We start from the raw sequence: 16,602 nt of genomic DNA on the forward strand, positions 1-16,602 counted from the left end.
CCTGGAACTAGCTCTGTAGACCAGGCTGGCCTCAAACTGACAGAGATCCTCCTGCCTCTGCCTCCCAAATGCTGGAACTTCACTGTGTTGCTCAAGGAGTATTACAGTTTTTTTTTTGTTTTTTTTTTTTGTTTTTTTTTTGTTTTTTTTTGCATGAAGGAACAATCCTATGAAACAGGGCTGGTGATTGCCTGCGATGTTGGGCAGATCGGGGTGTGTGTAGGCTGACCACTTCTCTTCCCCAGAAGAAAGCTGACAAGGCACAGGCCATCCTTACCCAGTACTAAGAAGCTATTTTCAAGTATGCCATGCCTCTGGATGTGGACTCTGGCTTCCTGTTGAGCAAAGGGTCATTCTATACCATTCTTAGGACGCCACAAACACGTTCCTCAATCTCCATCCTGTCAAACCGGCTGCTGGCCCTGAAGCTGTCCGTCCAGGCTGACAGGTGCAAACAGGGATGAGACTATTTGGAGAGAGGGCTCGATTGGCTTGTTTTGAGATAAACGGACCAGATATGTAGCCAATGCTCTACTCTCTAGGTAGGTCTGCAGGTCTGGGCCCCACTCCCCGATGCATATTTCTAGCCTTCGAAGAATGACCTTAAGGAACCCAAACCTCGTTTTATACGAGTAACTAAGACCCCAGCTATTGAGTGGCCAAAGCATGATGGGACGGCTCCTGCAGTCCTCTGGCTAAAGCCCAGCCTGGGTGTTTCATCATCCACTAATTGTTCCTTTCCTGTCACTCGCCTCCTCAGCTCCTGCTGGAGGTACCCATGCTCACTGCTGTCTGTCACCCAGAGATACTAGCCTGGCCCCAATCCAGGTGACACTCTGAGCAGCAGGAAGTAGCACGCCAAAACGGGGAACAGCCAGGCTGATCCTCAGAAGCCCTTTGCCGTGAGTGACTTGAATTTCTGCCCTTACATCACAAACCCCACATTCCCTCTGAGCTTGGGGAACCCATTTGCGTTTATATGTGTATGTATGTGTTTTGAGATACAATCTCATGCAGTCCAGGCTGGCTCCAAACTGCTGATCCTCCTCTCTGCACCTCCCAAGTGCAGAGACTACAGGTGTGCCCCACTGCAGCTGCTCGCTCTTTCTCTATGGATGCATGGATGTGTGGGGCTGTGTGTATGCGCACATGCATGAGGAAACATGAACACGCGTGAGGGCGAGGGGCCAACATCAGGTAGATATCTTTATTGTTTCCCACCTACGTTTTGATGTAGGGTCTCTCGCTGAAACTGGAGCTCACCAACTGGCTAAACTGGCCTGCCAGGTGAGCCCCAGACCCTCCTGCCTTTGCCTCCGGCGCTGGGACTACACATTTACCTCTGGCTTTTTACACGGATGTGGTGGGGATGGGAGCTGAGGTCCTCATGCTTATGCAGCAAGCACTTTCCTCGTGAGCCATCTTTCTAGTCCTCTGTGATTTTTTTTTTAAAAGATAGAATATTCCTATGTAGTTCAGGTTGACTTCGAACTCACTTCAGCCTCAGGAGTTTCACTGTTTCAGTTATAAGCCACCATGCCTGGCTTAGTTTGAATTTCTTAATCAGGACAGAACTGGAGGCAGCTTGAGAAAGCTTATTTATGTTGAATATTGCCAGAAGTCGGCTTCTCCTCATCTTTTTAGGGAAATGAAAACAGTGTTGTGTAGAAGTGGAAGAGGGAACGACTGGGTGGGGCACATACCTGGAATCCCAGTACTTAGGGGGCAGAGGCAAAGACAGAGGCAAATCTGAGGCTAGCCATTTTATATACTGAGGTCTAGGGTAGCTAGGAGTATATAAAGAGACCTCGTCTCAAAGAAAGGAAGGAAGGAAGACAGACAGAAAGGGAGAGGAGGGGGAGGATGAATAGGTATACCAGAGGCAGTAAAGACAGACGGTGAAGAAGAGAGAGTGTGAGAAACTGTGTAGGGAGCAAAGGGGAAGTAAGGCAACTGAGACAGAAAAGGAGGCAGAGAGGAGCAGACGGGAGGATGGCAAAGGCCAGGACAGAAAAGAGAAAGATGCAAGGCAGACAGCTGCTGGAAAAGGGAAGCGGCGACGTCACTCTGCAGCAACCAGAACACCCTGTTCCTCTCTGGAACTTCAAAATAAGCACCTTTCTGGGATGGAGCATCCAGCCGACTGAACCAGCTATAAATTCCACCTGGCCAGGGTGAGTGGGGTGCCAGGAAGGTTGGTGTCATGGTCTCACCTTAGGTCGTGCTCTGGCCAACAACTCCTGTTTCAGTGACTCTGGGGCCACAGCAGAAGGACAAGGTATCTATCTGCGTGCACAGCCCTGCAGGGTGCCCATGAGGCTGCTGGGATACGGTCCCAGTGGCCGGAGAGGGTGTGACCACATTTAGCTCTGTGATAGGCTAGACAAGGGGTGCTTGGCTGCTTCCACCACTCAGAGGAGGAACTGGGCACGTGTTTCTAATCATGGAAATACTGGGCACGTCTAACCTCATCCCTTTCCAGATCTAGGAGGTAGCTGTTGCTGGCTGCCAAAAGGCACTGATAGGCAGAGAAAATAGTACTTAGGGTTCTAAGGCACACAACCCGAGGCTGAGATAAGGTCTGGTTCTGCCCAGAAAGCTGCAGGACTGAGCGACTGGTTTCTTAAAGAGGTTTAAGTGGATGGACGGGTGCCGAGTAGGAGGGGAAGACAGGGAATTGGCTCCCAGGAACTGCCCCATATCTTCCCCAGTGACACCTTTTTCTTTCCTTTACTTTCTCTTTCTTCCTTCTTTTCTTTTCTCCTTTGGCAGGCTCTCATGGACCTGAAGCAAGCCTCCAACTCACTGTGTGGCTGAGCCTGGCTGGGAACTCTTGACCCTCCCCGCAGCTGCCTCCCTAGTGTTGGGAACACAAGTGTGTGCCACCACCTGGAGACAGTTCTCACATGGGGTGAGGAGCCACATCATAAAGCCTTCAGGCACCCTGCCTACCTACAACAAACGCTGGCATTGTTGGACATGTGATGCGACGTGACTGCAGGAAGCCGTGGATGTAAATAACCCGACGGCCGGGACAAAGCATCAAAACAGAGCCACGGCATCCCAACAATCAAAGCGGCCTTTCTTCATGAATGACGCTTTGATCCTGAGACCTGCTATGAAGTATGCAGCGGTGGTTTGGTTTTGAAAGAGATTTTGCCCACCAAAGCGGAGTATATGTTCCTTCCCAAGCTGCTTTCATCTTGTTGCACTGATAATTTAGAAACCTCAGAGCTCCCTTTTATAGGAAGAAGAGGGTCTTGGTGCGGTTTCCTCTCCGCTTCAAGGACAAGCGCTCAGAGGAGGAGAGTGGCTAGCTGACAGCCGGCATTTCTGGAAGTCATGCCTGTCACAGTTTCTCCTGGACACTTTGAGCTCCTGCTATGCCACCTCCTCCTCTCTTCCCCTTTCTTCACGTCCTTTCCTCTCAAGTGCCAGAAGCTAGACCCAGAGTTTCTGCTGAATCACCACTTAGTACTTCGTTTAGCCAAGAAGTCCGAACGCCTCGCTCAGCATTTTCTGAGAGCTGAGTACTTCTTTCTTCAGTGCTAGCTAAACGTGGCTCTGAGCTGGGCGGGGCAGTAGAGAGAGTAGAAACGACATGCCATGCCACGCCACCCATGGAGCCTCATTTTAACCTGACTCTTCACTTCCCAACTGAGTCTGAAGTTTCCTGTCTCACTTCCCAGCTCTCAGAGCTGATGCCTCGGACACAGGGCAAGGCTGATGGCTGCTTCTGCCGGGTCTAAACTGCTCAGCAGGGTTTGACTGGCTCTTTATCATACTCAGTCTTGGGGAGCGGGGTGGGTCGTAGGAGGTCTGGAAGGTTTGCGGACTGGGAAGCTTGTGGACTTGGTGTTCACCAAGATGTATAAACCTGGACCATGCTGTAAGTTCCCGACATGGTTCAGCCATCCCAACTGTGAGGGCAGCTAACATTCAAACTTAAACTAGCTAACCTGTCCCTTGCATTCAGTAGCGGGAGGGCCCCACCCTCATAATTCCTTAAGTCCCCTGAGTTCATGGCCTCTGGCATGTGATGTAAATCTGGCATAGAACGTTAATCCTGAAAAGCTCACCAGACTCCTAGCAGATGATTTTATAAATCACAGCCATGGGTTCCCCTGGGAAACCTAAGTGAGCCCTGAGAAGGGCTACAGAAGGGTAGAGGGAATCCAAGCAGGGTTGCCACAAGTAAGGAAGGGAATCTTCCTGCTGGAAGCTGGACTCCTGAAGATTTGGTTCAGGAACCCTTTGGATTCTTCCTCATGTCCACAAACAGGGTGGAACCAGTCACAGAAACAAGCCCTTCACTCTGCTGTGTTCAGAGTGGGAGCTGGAGCAAACTCCAGTCCAGGAGTGAAAAGAAAGGCAGGATGTAAGAGAGAGGCTGACAGAGGCTGAAGAGGGAGGCGACCTGGGTCAGACAGCCAAGCACAGTGAGACCAGACAGAGGTTCTTCTCAGGAGGCCAGGGGCAGCCAAACCCCGGCCTGAGGACAGGCGGGGCGCAAACCAGCAGCTTCAAGTGTCTGAAACCAATGGGTTCCTAGGGAGCATGGCCACCAAGGTCTCTGTGATCTAGGCGATTGCTCACTACGACACATAAAACACAAAGTGCTACCAGTTGTTCTTTTTACTGGAGATCAAAACCGAGTCCCTCCTGGACACATATGGCAACTATGACCGAGACACCCTGATTTCCAGGGCATCAGGGAACAGAAACACCTCAGAGGTCTGATAGGAAATGGAGCCGAAATAGCACTAAGATGTGGGCATTTACTCTGGCCCTGTAGTCAAAGTCCAAAGGCACAGGGGATGTCTTCTTCAAGTCCTGGTAAAGGCTCTTGAGAGTGAGGGACAGCAGGGACTGCAGCCAACCAGCCGCAGCAGGAGAAAACACTAAAATAAGGCCTAGTGCCGTCCTCGATTTATTTACATAGAACCCCTTAAAAGAAAAATGTGTGCTCTTTGAATCTTCCACCCGATCCTGGTAATCATTTTTGTACTTTTTTAGACAGGGTCTTACTATATAGTACTGGCTAGCCTGGGCTAGTGATGTACACCTGGGGGGGGGCTCGAATTCACAGAGATCAGCCTGCTTCTGCCTCCCGAATGGTTGTGTTAAAGGCGTGTACCACCACACTCAACAATCCTGGTAATTTTATTGTCTAACCGCCGAATCCATGAACTTCTTTCTACACCCACCATGAGTCACCTCACGGACAGTTCTAACCTGGATTCCTGTAACTCCCATGCAATCAGCTTCCTTGCCCCTGGCCTTTCTCCCAAGGGCCATCCATTCTTTACTGTGCAGCAAAGTCCTCTAAATGCAACGCTGGTAGTGTTACTGTTTTGAAATCCTTCAGTGCCTTCCTGCTTTACCTTGGGGTACAGCTGACCCCTTCAGGATGGGGTCCCCACTTTTGTTGTACTTCTTTGTTTTGCATTTTTTAGACAGTTTCTCTAGGTAGCCCTGGATATCCTGGATATGTAGACCAGGTTGGCCCTGAACTCACAGAGGTCCTCCTGCCTCTGCCTACTGAGTACTGGGATTAAGGGTGTGCACCACCAAGCTTGGTCTTGATATTTCTTACTGTTTATTCTATAATGTGGTGATATTAAACAGACTGCAGTCCCATCAAAAGGACCACGTTGGAGAACATTTTCCTGCTCCAGCCCATTCAGTTTTCCAATCTGTGCTGGACACTGCCTGGTTATTTTCAAATGGTTTGTTTTAGAGTCTCACTCTGTAGCCCAGGTTAGCCCAGAGCTCACCCTGTAGTCCAGGTTGGCCTTAAACTTGTGACAGTTCTCCTGCCTTAGCCTATGAATGCTGGGATTGCATGTGTATATCACGACAACTGGCAAAAAGAAGATTTTTTTTTCTATTTTTATATTATGCCTATTGAAAACAGTCTCTGGTATATTATGGGTATTTAGTAACTATTGGACAGCGTGGTGAGTCTCATCTCTCTAGTACTTCCCAAGAAGGAAGGGTTTTCCGAGTTACTAGTATTTTCTTTCTTCACTTTGTCATGGTGCTGGGGATCAAACCAAGAGCTTTGTGCCGCTAGTCAGGTGTTCACCACTGAGTCACATTCCCACCTCTGGTCGCACTGCTTTATAGCAGCCTTTTTAGCAGGATCCTAGGACAGTCATCCGGAGGAAGACTTCTGAGTAGAAACCTGCTCAGTGCCCAGCAGGACCCTGGGAGGACCTGGAAGGCAGAGGCAGAGAGAACACATCCCAACTGCCCGTCGTCACCCAGCGCGGGGCATGGCTAGCTTACGCACAAGGCTCCCCAGACCCCTACTCCTCAGTGGTAAAAAGGTTGCTTCGGCCCCTAAAATGTCCCGCTTCCGACAGCACAGCATCTCTGTGAGCCCAGTGTTTGTTCAGGCCACCACCTTCTCAGCCTGCACAAACGTTTGGCCTGTTTCTATGTTTCAAGTTTCACTGTCTTCTTTCATCCAAGTGTGAACTTTATCACATGCTATTCCTCAACAAATCATGTGTTCCTGCTCAAATGCCTTAGGAGTTCCTCTTCTTTAGATATATACAAGCTGTTCTTTCTTGCCGAATGTAACCTTCAAGTCCTTCAAACTCTGCTTTTGTCTACTGGCTAGAGAAGTCTTCTGGGGCAAGGGAAAGGCAAGAAGGAAGCGCCACCCCGGAATCTGAGCAATATTTAATGTTTGGGCATAAGACGTCTGAGTCTAGAGAACGTGAAGGTTCAAGAGAAGATGAACAGGGGATTTAGATCCTGCTGAAGCCTCTGTGTCAAGGGATTAATTTGCAGAAGGCTTGCAAAACAGGGCAGCGTCCTGCTCCAGGCAGCTGGGGCCTCTGCAGAGGGATTGAGAGTGATTCAGGGCTAGAAGAAATGCCTGAAGTTCTTCCCCTTCCAAACAGCTCAGGGAATGGGGAGAAGTCTGCCGCCTGGGAGCAGCAATCTCTTTGGAATCTCTGTGGAGGGATGGAATCTCTTAGGAATCTCTGCGGAGAGATGGAGTCCATGATAAGAAGCTTTTCCCTTCAGCTATGCTTCTTTCTCCACTGGGTGAGAAGAAGGAATTTCTGTAGGGCAAGATCTCCAAGCAGTCTGTGAGTGACAGCAGTGTCATTAAAACATTGGGCAGTGACTTTAGTCCCAAAAGAAAAGGAATGGAGCCAGGGACTGTCTTAAACACATGCCGATCTCCAAGAGAAGAAAGAGAGGCAGAAACCAAAAGGTTGGGAAACAGGATTCTTCGAGGAGGGCTAGGGTGTGGCTTGGTGGTAGAAATCTTACTTAGCAGGAGTTTGAGACCTTGGGTTCATCCCCGGCTCACACCTCCAAGCCCTGGCCAAGACTCAGAGGACAGACTATGAAAGGGCGTCCCGTACACCCAGCACCCATTGCGCCACTGCAGCCACAGTGTTTGTGACAGTTGTTAAATGAAAGTTACAGGAGGCCATGTTTGCCCTGAGCCCCTGCACTGGGGACCCAACAGCAGGCCGAACCTCAAAATGAAGTCATCCGTGTTTCAGTAAACTTTATCCGACCTTCTGAGGCTCAGGATTAGAGAGATAACAGCCACAGTTTCCAAAGATGTCACATTCAATCAGTATGACAAATTCCCCCTGCTCTAACCCATATGAAAAGGGATAATCTGAACTAACCTGATGGTAAGCTAATCAGCTGCCTCTTGTCACCATGTCTCCCTTGCCTTGGTTTATGAGGACAGTAGCTTTGAATTACCGATCTGCTTTTTCGACTTTTGTTTCTGCTGTCTTCAAGCCCTTCTCTGTCTATAAAAACCAACCTTATCTGCTAGGACATTAGAAATCTTATTCTTTTTTTTTTTTCAGAGTAAAAAAAATATGCTTATGTGTGTGTGTTGTTGCACACTTTTATGTGCATGCACATGAGAGTTCCAGAAGGCCAGACGAGGGTGTTTGAGTCCCTCGAGCTAGGGTTATATATAGATGACTGTGAGTCACCAAAGTGACGCGGTTGCTGGGAAGTGAACGCTGGTCCTCTCCAAGAGCAGCAGGCATGCTTAACTGCTGCTGTGCCATCTCTCCAGACCCCCAGGACTTAGTCTGTTTTGTGGAAAGACTTGCTTCCTGATTATAGAAGACAAATCAAACTTAAGTGGGATTTTGAAGTTGCTGGTGTGCACCAGTAGGTATTTGGGAGGCCCGAGGCAGAATTGCTTGGGTCCTAGACCAACTAAATCATTTGAATTTTGCCTTTTAACTCTAGAAAGTCACTTAACGCCCAGAAGATGGGCCCACGGGACAGAAGGGGACAGAAGAGCTGGAGAGGCAGCACTGCATCTCATACCTCATTTACACCTCAGTAGATGGGTTAGAATGGGGGTACCTGCCCTCCATAAGCATGGTGCAGGGGTAGGGCAAGGGCAGCAAGGAGGTGTGTCACTAAGACTCTTTCATAATTTATTTCATGGTTCTCCTGGAGGTCACAGCCATTTACTTTGTAGATAACGAAGAGAAACAAATCACAAAAGCAGGCGCGTCAAAACTGAGTTTTAACCCACTTCCCCCAATACGCTTGCTCTGGGAGGCCAGAGAGAAAGGCTTTTCATCAAATTAAAATGTAAAATGCTTTCTTTTATTATTGCCTGGTGACCAGGGATATTCTGCTGACTCAGCAGCAAGTAATCAGCTTTGACCTAAATAACAGAATAACCCACAGCGCTGTGGTGGTTGCACAAACAGGTCCCAATCTGCAGTTCCTTCTTTTCCTCCTGTCCTCTTTCCCACCCCCCCCCCGCCCCCTCCAGGCACTGGGCAGGCAAGGCAGTTACATCAGGTTCTTTCTGCCTCTCCACCCCTATTTGGCTTGTCCCAACTTCATTTCTCTTCAGAAATTCAGAAAACCATTTCTTCCAAAAACGATCCCACCCCAGCACTGGGCCCAGGCTTTGCCACACCCACACTCCTTTGCACCCCACATTATAGACCAGTGGCTCCACCAAGGGTGGCCTTTCTTCAAACCTCTCATGACTCAGTAGGTCCAGTCAATCATCAGCCAAATAAGACAACGGAAAGCAAAGTTTCCGGCGCAAGCGTCCCCACCCCCCACCATCCATGCTCTTTGTCCTGGCTGGTTTTGTGTGAACTTGACACCAGCTGTAGTCATCAGAGGAAGGAGCCTCAGTTGAGAAAATGCCTCCATGAAAGTGAGTCATTTTCTCATTTAGTGATCAATGCGAGAGGGCCCAACCCCGGGTGGGTGGTGCCATCCCTGGGCTGGTGATCCTGGGTTCTCTAACTCTAAGAATGTGGGCTGAGCAAGCCATGGAGACAAGCCTGTAAGCAGCTCCCCTCCACGGCCTCTGCATCAGCTCCTGCCTCCAGGATCCTGCCCTGACTTCCTTCAGTGAGGAGCAATAGTGCTGAAGTGTACGGCAAATAAACCCTTCCGTCCTCAGCTTGCTCTTTGGTCACGGGGTTTCACTGCGGCAATAGAAACCCTAGCTAAGACACTCTCTGCAGCTTCTTTCAAAAGTCTGCTGAAGCTGGGTGACATCCTGACTCCATCTTTAAAGTACACGAAGACTATTTCACAGAACTGGGCGACCCGGCACCTGCTAAGAGGATAGGCGACACTGGATGACAGTGGCCATGCTGCGAAGGAGTACTGGAACCAAAGATGTCACAATACCAGGGTGCTGGTGGCACCCTCACCCATGGGAAACTCAGCCTTTAGGAACCTGAGGCAGGAGAATGACATGTTTAAAGCTAGGCTACACAGTAAATTCAAAGGTGGCTTGGGTTACATGGTAGAGCCCTGTCATAGAGCAGGGCATGGAATTGACCAGACATGACAGGGGAAAGTCACAAGTTCAAGGTTTGGAGGATAGCCTGGTCAATACAATGGGTTTCAGGGTAGCCTGATCTATATATTAAGTTTCAGGCCAACCAGGGCCACTTGCTACAGAGCAAAACCACATCTCAAAAGCTCCCTTGCCCCAAAGATGCCAGCATCATGAAGCATTGGATCAACAAATTGTTTTCAACACAGGCTGTCCCGAGAGACTGTTGAAGAAGAGTCCAACGTGGGCTTTTAATAAAGTACTAGTAGGAGAGATGATGCTTATGAATCCCACATCAGAGAGGCTGAGGCAGGAAGGCTGCCACAAGTTTGAGGTCAGCCTGGCCTACATAGCAAATTCAAAGCTAACTTGGGCTACATAGTGAGACCCCCACCCCCCATTTCCCAAAGCAAAATGACATTCAACGAACCAGAGACCAGAACCTCTGTACACAGGCTCAGAACATCTGGGACCTGTCTTCCATCCCCGGTAGTCCCCTAACGGAAGTAGGAGGAATACATTTGAGTTTAAGATTTTCCCGCTGGAATAATATCTAGACACACATCTCAAGGAGAGTGAAAAATGACTGTTCCCGGAGGACAAGACCGGCTCTGCTCAGTTGGAGGCACTCCCCTTGCAGCTCCACTCAGGAGGCAGGGGAGGGCCACGGAGACTTTATTAGCTCTTTGAAGGTAGGAAAGGGAGACAGCAAGTGTCTCCCATTCTCCATGACTTGTCTGGGCAGTATCCAGGGAGGGCAGGCATGGAGTGCACTGTATGCTGCCTGCCTCTCTGGAGCTGGCTGGAGAAGACCTCATTTTACCACCTGGAAGGGCTGGGACCATCCTAGCCCGGGCAGGGTGTGCGTGCGCATAGACCTCACAACTTCAGAGTCACTGTGCAAAGTGTCAAACCCGTGGCAGTCTGTGGTAAAGGAACAGCATAGTGTGGTCTAGTTCCTCTCCTGGGCAAGGGTTGGAAGCCTCACAGTTGTGGAGCTCTGGGTTTCTAGGAGAGGGTCAGAGGAGCCCTCTTGTCTGAGACTTTGGTAGCGTCAGCGGGAAGGAGGAAGCTGCCTGAGTGCACAAGACACCGACACAGCAGCTGACACTTGTGTGCTCTCTCCTTCCCCCCACATTAGCTGGGCTGAAGGCAGAAGCAGCAACTTCTCCTGCATTCCTACACTGCCCCAGCTTGAGCTCTATCTATGAAACAAGTTAGTGATCCTAATACCCATATACCCCAACTCTCCGAGGTACAGAAAGATCTGTGCTTCTAACAGACACCCTCCTGATGCACACAAAGGATTGCTTACCATGTATGATCTGATCTCGCAAGGAGGCAGACAACAGCTTGGCCAAGCAATCAGAATGTGTGGAGTAGAGTTGAGGGGGCGCACACTTACTCACCTCTGGTCTGTAAGCAGACCAGACAAAACAAGTGACCACTGCCCCAAACGGGGTTCGGCCTCATATTTCACCTTGCCTAGGTGTAGGGTCTACATCAGGGCCAATCTCCATCGCCAAACAAAGCCCTCTTGCTAAGGTCTCAGATGCCTGTCCTGGGAGATTGTCTAGAGTGGTGGGTTCCTCTTACCCTATCACACCAGCAACACAGAAGGACAATGGCTGGACCTGGAAAGGAATAGCAAGGCTGGTCGCTACACTGTCAGAAGCTGTGTACTGAAGACAGGCCCCAAGCCAACCCTTTGAGTGCAGCCTCTGAAACTCAAGCAGTTGCTTGAGGAGCTGGTGTTTGAGTAAAGACACGGAGCATCCCAGCCCACCAAGATCACTGCTGTCAGAGCTTAGAAGTCGGTTCCACAGAACCTTTCTCTCGAAGATCTGCTGAGTCCACCTTGCGAGCATCTTCCCATTCTGGGTTTTCACTGCAGCCAATTAATCCTAACCATGCCTCCAAGGCTTTTCCACCACTTCAAACAAACAACGAATCAAAGTAACTCATCCAAGGCAGGCATGGTGGTGCACACCTTTAATCCAGGCACTCAGAGGGTAGAGGCAGCTGGATCTCTGTCAGTTTGGGGCCAGCCTGGTCTACATATAGAGCTCTAAGACAGCCAGGGCTACAGAGAGAAACCCTGTCTCAAAAACAAAACAAAACAAACAAAACCAAACAAAACCAAAAACCTACCTAGGACATGGACAAAGGATAAACTCTCCTCCGACACAGTTCACAATGTTCATGAGTTGGCAATCTCTAAATTGTCACAACTGCCTGCCATGAGGCTATTGGGGTCTTCTCAGCAGCTGTAGGAGCCAGCACCATTGTACTGAAAGACCAAGGACTCCAAAGACCTGGACTCCATGCAGGGTCTGCCTCCTAGAAAGTCACTTGCTCGGCTCTTGGTCTCCTGATCTAGCCTTAGGAAAACAATAATATGGCCCATCTTACCTCATGAATCAGTGAGGTAATTATGGCCATGAGGCTCCAACCAGAAATCAGATAGTAGAAGTGAAAGGGTCAATGTCCTAGCATCAAAGACGACTGTGTCTCCAAGAAGCTATTTCTACTTCTTTGTGATAGGCTGTCATTATGTAGCCCATGTTGGCCACCAGCTCAATATCCTCCTACCTTTGCCTTCCAAGTTCTGGTATTACAGGCATGTGACACCATACCTGGCTTTCTATGCAGCACTAGAGGTAACTCTATGGAGAATCCACTCATCCAAAACACATTCATATGGAATGGAAAGGGGAGAGAGAGAGAGAGAGAGAGAGAGAGAGAGAGAGAGAGAGAGAGAAGAAAGAAAAGAGAAACCAAGACATGAAGGTCGTCAGGAAAACCGAAAGAGGCTGAAGTGAGGTCCAGATGCCACTTACACAAGCAGATGGCAGCCAGGAGGCGCAGACCAGACTCCGGGGGGAAGCAGGTAGGGAAGAGCGGCTGCAGCACGTAGTTGGAGAAGGTGAGGGCGATGACAGCTTGGTTGGTGGGGTAGATCACCAGCACAGCAATCCACAGCCTCAGGAACCTAAAGGAAGAACAGCAAAATCATTGGCTGCCAGGGCAGCGAGCCAGAGTCATCAGAAGTCAGGAAAGGGGCAGGGATGGGGGGATGTCTTGAGCAAATGAACAAATACCAGTGGATTAAAGGCATATTTCTCCTTTTGTTTCTACAGATACTGAAGAGGCCAGCTCTTGCCCTATCCCAAATGAGACCCCCAGTCCTTTGTAATGCCGATGACATGATGTAATAGCAAAGTCCTCCATAGATTTCAGCTAGTGCTGACACACATCCTGGTGTGTGGGCTTTCTCCTTTTCCCGTCAATCCTCTCTGTAACGTTAGCCCTTTACATCCAAGGGTTGAAAAAGTAAGCATGCAACCCCAGAATTCTGATAAGCAGAACACCCTAAAGGTGTGGCTATGTGAGCAGTTGCCAGGGAGATATCAGACAGGAGTCTTCAGGGCAAGCACCTTACACACACTTTGGCACTTTAGCGAAGGCTGAGTTCGTCAGTCTGGGTTAGAGAAGCCAAGAAAACTCAAGATTGAGACTCTGGAAGGAGGCCATCAACCTTGGCAATGTGAAGAGAGGGGATGCTTCATCTCAGGATGCTCTGACTGGGGACACATGTTCTAGCTAAGGAAGTCACCTTCACGTGTATAGGGCTTCCTTTATGTGATTACTTTTCCTAGAATTCTGTGGTCAGTGTTGTCATTTACTTTGTTTATGGAACCTTGCCTATCAGGCTTAATGTAGAGATAAGAATTGCAGTGTGGCTCATCTGTTGGTTACATGATTGGCAACACACCGGAGACTTGAAACTCCTGCCCTTGGACTCTTTCGATCTGGCCCTTCTGTCCCAGATTTCTCCTTTTCCTTCACCAGTGGCACTAACTTGCAGCCCATGGACCACATGCATCCCAGGATAGCTGAGTGTGACATAAATACATTTTTAGATGACAGAGTCAGATTGGTACGCAAAAGGTTGGACATTTGCTTTAGACCACCCAGGCCTCCAGATCTGCTCACCCAGCCAGTCCTCCGAAGATGTCCTTGACATAGGAGTAGTCACCTCCGGATTTAGGGATGGTGACGCCCAGCTCAGCATAGCAGAGGGCTCCCACAGCTGTGATGATGCCTGTCACTATCCAGACGATGAGAGCCAGGCCCACAGAGCCAGCGTTCTCCAGCACACCCTTTGGTGAGACAAAGATCCCAGAGCCGATGATGTTCCCTGCACAAGGCACAAAGATTCAGTGAGGTCAGAATAGGTGACATTTCAGGGTCATCTCATCTCTAACATGATTCTGAAGCATCTTTGTGATGTGGGTTATGATGTCCGGCAATAATTCTTACTAGGGTCTTATCTCTGATCTGGTTCTAAAATGTCTCCAAGATCTCCACGAACTCTGGGCAGGGATGTCCTGTAACAATTCTTCCTCGAGTAGGGGAAAGGGCAGCGAACTGACACACATTCACAGGAACTTACAAGTCTCTTTTATTCCCTGGAAAACTCCTAGGGGGTCAGATAACATTGCTCATATTTTCAGCAGAGGAAAACAAGTCTCAGAGAAGCAAAATGAGTTATGTGAGGCCACGCAGTAGTGACGGCTGGAGCAAGTATTGAATCTCAGGATGCTCTGACTGGCTACACAGGTTCTAGCTAAAGTGACAGGCTCTTAGAATTGGCTAAAAAGAAAGGACCGGGAACATGCTCTGCTCAGAGACCATCTGCCAACTAGAGAGCTTCAGAAATGAACCAAAGAGCTAATTCTTTTGGACAGATTATGGCCACACACTATGACGACTTGTGACTATGGGGTGGGTATAGTGACTCATACTTGGAATCCCAATACTTGAGAAGCCCAGGCAGGAGGATCAGAAGTTCAAGGTTAACCTGGGTTACATAGTGAAACCCTGGTTTAAAATAAAACAAAACATTTATGAGTGGAGACAACAGCCTAGAAGCTGTTTTCTACATGGCCGCGACAGCCCCACCCTTGTTGGAGAGCATGAAACAAGCCTATCAAACAGTCGCAGTTGCCATAGCCACAGCTTCTGAGAGCACAGGACGTGCAAAACCTCAGCACCATATTTCAGAGGCTCCCTCTCCGTGGTGTCATATGACCCTCAGAATCACCCTGTAGAATTCAGGGAGAGGAATTTCTCTCCACTTTACCGACCAAAAGGTGAAGAGACCATGGGGTTAAGTGGCTTTCTCTAAATTCCTTAGCTACTGATGGGTAAAATTGGATCTTGAAAGCTGTCTCCTGATGCTTAATCTGGTGCTCTTTTCACTAATCCACTTCTGCATGCTCAGGGTTGGAGTCCTCTCAGAGAGAGGCCAGCAGCAAGCACAGAAAGGGGGCTCCTGGGTCGTGTGCACTGGGCAGGGTGGGAGGAGAGTAGGGATGGTTCCGACACACATCTTCCTAAACTGGCTTCATTCATCTCTACACTGAAGGTGGAAATGATGTCCCCTGAAAGCTCCCTTCTCACACCCTTCCCAGCTCCCTGCTCAATGCCTGAAGCAGAGACTGGCTAGGTTCAGGAGAGAGAGGCAGGGCTGGAGAGCTTGCCTTAGCCCATGGGCTCCACAGTGTCTCGCCTATCTTCGGTGGTTTGGAATCAGTGAGATAAAAAGTGTAAAGTCTGGGCTGGAGAGTTGGTTCAGTGGTTAAGAGCACTATTGCTCTTGCAGAAAACCTGGGTTCAATTCCCAGAACCCACATAAGGCTTGCAACCATCTGTAACTCCAGTCCCAGGGAATCCGAAGCCCTCTTCTGATCTTTGAGGGTACTAGGTATGAATGTGGTGCACATACATTCATACAGGCAAAACACTCCTATGCATAAAATAATAAATCTTTAAAAAATACCTACCTACCTTCCTTCCTTCCTTCCTTCCTTCCTTCCTTCCTTCCTTCCTTCCTTCCTTTCTTTTTTTCAAGACAGGGTTTTTTTTCTACGTAGCCCTAGCTGTCTGGAACTTGCTCTGTAGACCAGGCTGGCTTCACGTCATAGAGATCTGCCTGTCTCTGCCTCCTGAGTGCTGGGATTTAAGGTGTGCATCACCACTGCCTGGTGAACATTTTTTTCCAGGTATAAAGTTCTATGTTTCATTTTCCAAAACCAGCCAGAATTCAACCTCAATTCACTTCTAAGGCATTCACTTCCAAGCCAAAATTCAATTGTCTTTTATTTTGAGATGAGGTTGTGCAATACAATTAGTTAGCTAGCCTGGAATTCCTATACACAGACTAGTAAATTAGGCTATCCTTGAACTTGCACCAATCCAAATGTCCCTGCTTTCTGAGTGTTAGGATCACAGGGACGCAACACTATGCCTGCCCCTCAAAATCCAATTTGCAGTCAGGGCCAGAAACACAGTAATGAATCAAAGGGGAAGCAAAGAAAAGTCACATTCCAATCCTCTACTCCTCTCAGGTGTAACACCTGATGCTACTTCTCAAACTGAAAAGATGTAGCGTGAAGTATTCAGGATGCTGAGATAGGACATGTATGTATGTATGTATGTATGTATGTGTATTTAATATGTATGGGTGTTTTAGCTGCATGTAAGTCTGTGACCACATACATACCTGAATCCTACAGATGTCAGAAGAGGGAGTCAGATTCCCTGAAACTACAGTTATAGATGGCTGTAAGCCACCACGTGGGTGCTGGGAATTGAATCCAGGTCTTTTGGAAGAGCAGCCAGTGCTCTTAACATCTAAGCTCTCACCTCAGCCCCTGGATCAGGACTTTGAATTTGAACAAAATGGTTAAAGTAAAAAAAAAAAACCCAAA

At 48.8% G+C, this 16,602-nt stretch overlaps 1 protein-coding gene across 3 annotated transcripts in view; it reads right to left on the reverse strand.

Annotated features, from left to right (window-relative positions):
• The window catches only part of Slc7a8 (solute carrier family 7 member 8), a 56,589-nt gene that overhangs the window by 19,799 nt on the left and 20,188 nt on the right, over positions 1-16,602 (reverse strand). For all 3 annotated transcript variants that reach the window (XM_048444818.3, XM_048444811.3, XM_085698520.2), the window contains 2 exons: positions 13,823-14,027; positions 12,667-12,818 (listed from right to left, as the gene is read on the reverse strand). In XM_048444818.3, the coding sequence (XP_048300775.3) occupies positions 12,667-12,818; positions 13,823-14,027 (357 nt within the window). The remainder of the gene's footprint in view (positions 1-12,666; positions 12,819-13,822; positions 14,028-16,602) is intronic.

The sequence above is a fragment of the Myodes glareolus genome, chromosome 12 (assembly GCF_982192425.1).
Source record: "Myodes glareolus chromosome 12, mMyoGla1.1, whole genome shotgun sequence".
In the NCBI taxonomy this organism is placed as follows: domain Eukaryota; kingdom Metazoa; phylum Chordata; class Mammalia; order Rodentia; family Cricetidae; genus Myodes; species Myodes glareolus.